We start from the raw sequence: 5,000 nt of genomic DNA, 5'->3' as shown, positions 1-5,000 counted from the left end.
AATAGACTGAAATTGTAGTATTGAGGCCATGTGGTAAATGTATTCTAGTTTTGTGGGATGTCAAAAACTGATTTAATTTATTTTGTACAGGCTTTTGAAAGTAAACAAATATTTTTAAAAAATAACTTAAGCAAAAAATAATTGAAGTGATGAGGAAGTGGCTGGCAACCTGTCCTTATGGTTGCAAGTGCCACACCTCAAATCAGCAGCACTGGCACAGGGGCACATTGCAGCTGGTGCATGTGGTCTGGCTCATCCTCTTCTTCCCATTTTGCCTGTCTGTGATTGTGTACCTGGCTGTGTGGCATCATTGCCAGGCTCCACAGACACTGTGGATGGATGCCTTTGATGGCTTGCTCTCTTGCTGATGCTAGGGAAGAGTGGTACCATCTATGTTTGCTGTTTAAACTACAATAGGTTAAATATAGTAATTATTATCATAATTACCATCATCAGTCACCAAATCAAAATATTACCCCCAGGTATAATAAAGACACACTGCATCTCTCTCCCCCACTCTCAAATGTGTCATGACAGCTGTCATCAGGCATGCCTGGATAGCTATCAGAATTAAAGCTTGACTGTCAACACAGTGTTGATTCCCATCCACAATTGGTTAATTTGTTAAGGGTTTGTATATGCAAACTTTTTAGCAGTACTTTTTACAATGTTGGACCAACAGATATGTGTAGGAGATGGAGTAAAGATTTGCACAGAGTATCTTGTTCATCAAGAAATCAATTTCAAATGTCAGAAGAAGAGAAACCAAATAAGCTTTTATGTAATGCAGTACAGATGTCACAAATGGCACATAGCCCAGGTTATTAGCTACTTTTAAGTTGATTTCAAGCTGCTGATGCTTCTTGGAGTGTAGTGCTGACTCCTCTTGACAAAAATACTAGATAGAAAACTAACATCCTAGACCCCTAAAAGTAATTGAAGCCAAGAAGACATGATATTTATAGCCCCTTGGATGGATTAAGCACAATATGTAACTAATACAGGGAAAAATTTAGTATACCTAATTTATAAAACAGGCAAATGAAAACTATTTGTAAGTATTAAAACTCCCCACTTCTGAGTTAAGGGTAATAATTAATGGTTAAATACTAATAAAATATTATATTTTAAAATAAATGTAGATAATACAGATAATACAGTATATCACATAAGAAATGGTATCATGCTAGTCCTCTTTTAGGTCTGTGAGGTATGGATACAGAGTGAAGTGTATGTGAAGCAGTCAGTGTCCTTGTCATTATTATTATTTCATCAACTTTCAACTACAGTTACAATGTTTATCTCTTCAGCACAAGTAGTGCATCTGGCACAGTAGTACCCACAGCAGCAACTCCCACACTCAGCGTAAGAGGATTAGAAGAGAAGGTGAACAAATGGGTGTCTGAGATGCGAGAACAGGAGGAGCGACTGATGAGGCAGGCTGCACATGTCAATGCTTGGGACCAGCTTCTCCAGAAAGGGCATGACCAGGTTCAGCAGCTTCGTGACACTCTCAACACAGTGGAGGCAAGTGGAAATTAGTTTTTACCATATTTTAGAAATGTATGCAGTGTAGGTGTATGTAGATACACACAATATATGCTTCATTTTAGCCCAAATGCTATTTGATCTGTGAATGTTGCTTTCCCGAAAGTGAGTAACTGGGTAGATACAGTCATGTTTAACTATTCCATGAAACTTATAAATCTAATGACATATTTTAATTAAACATAAGTTTTCAAACTTTTACCATATAATAGTTGTTCAGAAACCCTTGATTTTTATTTGAAAGACAGCTTCTCTGTTTCATAGAATGTAAATTATTTAAATGATCTGCTCTCCCTGTAGGTGGATCAGCAGAGACTGCAAGCAGAGTTAGACTTCATTCAGGGTCAGCAGCAAGAATTAGAGCAATTGATTGAACCATTGGAGTCTGCTGCAATAACCACATCCCCAGCACAGCACCAGGGCGATCGTCAGAGGGAGAACATGTATCACATCGCTCAGGTAAGCTTTTATCTGTTATTTTTAACACAAGCATTTTGTTTCTTTCTTATATTTTTGCTTTTATTTTATAAAGTAATTAATGTGATACGCTGTGATTATTTACCCTGTTCATCCAAAGCAAATGCGCAAAAGGGAAATGTTAAATATCTTAATTATGGTTAGAGATATGGGTAAGGTGGTGCAGTAAGATTAGAAAAGAAAAATATACGGAAACTTCCTGATATTTTGTTTGAATAATTTGCATATACAAGTAATGGTATTTTTGCTTTACCCATTCGAGTCAGGCTTTGTATTTGCCTAATGCCACAGTGACATAGCACGAGATCTCTCCTGGTACAATGGTGCTCTTTGCCTCTCAGAGTGCTTTTCACTGGCCCAATTCAAAAGGGTGATCATAGGAGGTTTTTGTATTGGATTATATTATTTTCACAAGTGAAGAAAAATGTGTTTATGCAAGTGGAACTCCAATGAGTGTATGTATACGTAATGAGTGAAACATTTGTTTTGAGGGAGAGATCATGACGTGACAGGACGTCATCAGGCAGGAGTGAAATGTTCCCATGACATGGTATCATGTCATCTGGCGTGAATGAGTAAACACATAAAAACCTATTATCATCCCAGGTGGATGAGGTGCACTCTGAGAGGCACAACATGGCATTGCACCGGGAGAGATCTCACACCTGTTTTCTAGCCGGCAGGAGTGGCATTAGACAAATATAAGCTCCAGCATGAATGGATTAAGGAAACAATCTATTGTCTCATGGTTTTCAAGTCTAAATTGCTAAATTTATTTGCCACTTTGAGTTATATGCATTTTTGATAATTTTAGGCACAGAAGAATCTCCCATAACCCATTGGTTGCATTTTTAATTAAGTATTTATGTAGTAGGATGGCTGGTTTACATTGTCTGTCACGGTGCCATCCGTGTCTATGGCTGACTCTGCCTTTGCAGCAAATCATGCCACCCGCTGCTAATGGGTTAAGCTTCCCTGCAGTGGGTTTATTTGTGCATGGTTTGTAAAATCCCAGCATTTTAGAATACTGTAGGATACTTTTTGGTATAAAATACATATGAAAAATGGTAATTAATGCCAGGTTGGTCAGTTGGACAAGAAGTTTTTAAGATTAGTAATATAGCTATATATGATAGTAGTAAAGTGAAGAATTGCACTTATTTTATAAATGAGTACTAGGTTTTTAGAACTGATTTTAAGAGAGAGACCTTTGTTCCATTATATATGAGTACATGTTTATTAAATCTCTTGGAACTATAACAAACTGGCATTGTGTTTCAGTAGTAGTTCAAGCTATTTTACTCAAACATGTTACAAAGTAGCAAATATTGAGATATAAGAGCACTAATATGTAGTTGTTCCTGAGTAGTAGTGTTAAGGAATTTGTACAGTTTATGGGAAGAGATGTTCACAGTTTTTCACAATATGGAGTAGATTTGAATGAGATTTGATACGTTCTGCCCACTACTATTTTGTTTTATTCTTATTTTATTTTATATCTAACATTTATTTATCTATCTATCTATATTTTACACACACAAAAAAAGGTTCCACATGTGCTTAGTCACCAAGGAGTCAATCCTTGAAGTTTTCATGATAAAAGCTTTTGTTTCTATCACTGCTGTTATTATAATTATAATATATTCCATTAATAACATAATAGTAATGATATGTACTGCAAAACTGCTTATGTAAAGAAAAAAAAGATTAAAAAACACAAAATAATAATGATAATGATTACAGTGGTGATAAAAAAAATTAGTAATAATGATAATAGTAATAATATAAACAGTGAATAGAGAAACAGTGTGTTTAACCCATTCGCGGTGGTTGACGTCCTACCACGTGGTCGGGAAATATCCATGGACCTGGTTGACATGCTGAGACGTCATGCATTTTCTTGTTGAGCTCCAGGCAAGGTAGTTGCTGAAACATCAGCAACAGAAGGCTAGAGTGTTCTTAGATATAATTATTTTTCATAATTTCTTAGACTGTCAATGTCTTAAAATGCGATATAATGTAAAAAATATATATATATGTATATATCACAGAAAACTACGTCCTATTGATGACATCATAGTATTTTCTGCTTCTGATCGATTGAATAAAAAGATCTGAATGGAAAAACTATTGTAAAAACAAATGTGATTGTGCAAGAAATAAAATGAAATAGAAAATTACTAATGTAACACTATTTCTAATTTGTCAATTACTGTGATATCACTTTACATCACATCACAAGGTACATGTACATACTCTTATGTACATGTATGATTATTTATATTGTTTTCGTTTAAAAAAAAAAAAAAAAAAAAAAATTATAAAACACCTTTTTTAACCCGTTAACGACGGATGACAAGATAACACGTCTAGTGGTTTTTGGGCTACACGACGGGGACGCGTTACTTTGTCTAGCCCGGGGCACGGGAAGAGCCAGCGTGCAGCGCTGGCTCGCGGCTAGTGCGGCCGAGAATCCCGACGCGTTAGGCTTATGCGTTCAAGAGTCCCGGAATTTTGGTCTATTTAAGCCGGATTGGCCCCGTCGGGAACGGGTTAATAGCCCACTAAAAGATTTCTTCTACTTATCATTATTCTTAACACATAGAAGTGAAGAATATAGGCAATATTCAATACAGTAACACTAGAAAAGCATTGCTGTAATATATTTTTTGACTAAAATAACTCCTGAACATGGAAATATTTTTACAACCCTTTACTTTGTAGACGCATTCATAAAAAACATAAGAATAGGGTGGGTGAAAAACGCTCTGAGAGGTTCAGCGTGACTCCGTGCAGCAAGGAAACACCCTGGAACAAAGTGTCGTGTGCTTGTTATCTTCTCAGCGGAAGCGGGAGTAGACGAAAATACGTCCCGGCGTGAATGGGTTAAGAAAAGGAAAGGATATAGTATAGAAACATAGACCTAAGCTTATTGTATTTTGAGACTGAATGAAGTCAATCAAAATAATAATTTT

General features: G+C 36.1%; 1 protein-coding gene across 1 annotated transcript in view; it reads left to right on the top strand.

The window, feature by feature from the left end:
* The window catches only part of LOC122261386 (uncharacterized), a 20,663-nt gene that overhangs the window by 15,078 nt on the left and 585 nt on the right, over positions 1-5,000 (top strand). The window contains exons 9-10 of the mRNA XM_043028989.2: positions 1,311-1,527; positions 1,849-2,007. Of these exons, the coding sequence (XP_042884923.2) occupies positions 1,311-1,527; positions 1,849-2,007 (376 nt within the window). The remainder of the gene's footprint in view (positions 1-1,310; positions 1,528-1,848; positions 2,008-5,000) is intronic.

The sequence above is a fragment of the Penaeus japonicus genome, unplaced genomic scaffold, assembly GCF_977035675.1.
Source record: "Penaeus japonicus unplaced genomic scaffold, GWHDUDI00000001_assembly GWHDUDI00000012, whole genome shotgun sequence".
Taxonomy (NCBI): Eukaryota; Metazoa; Arthropoda; class Malacostraca; order Decapoda; family Penaeidae; genus Penaeus; species Penaeus japonicus.
This window is presented reverse-complemented; position numbering and strand designations above follow the sequence as displayed.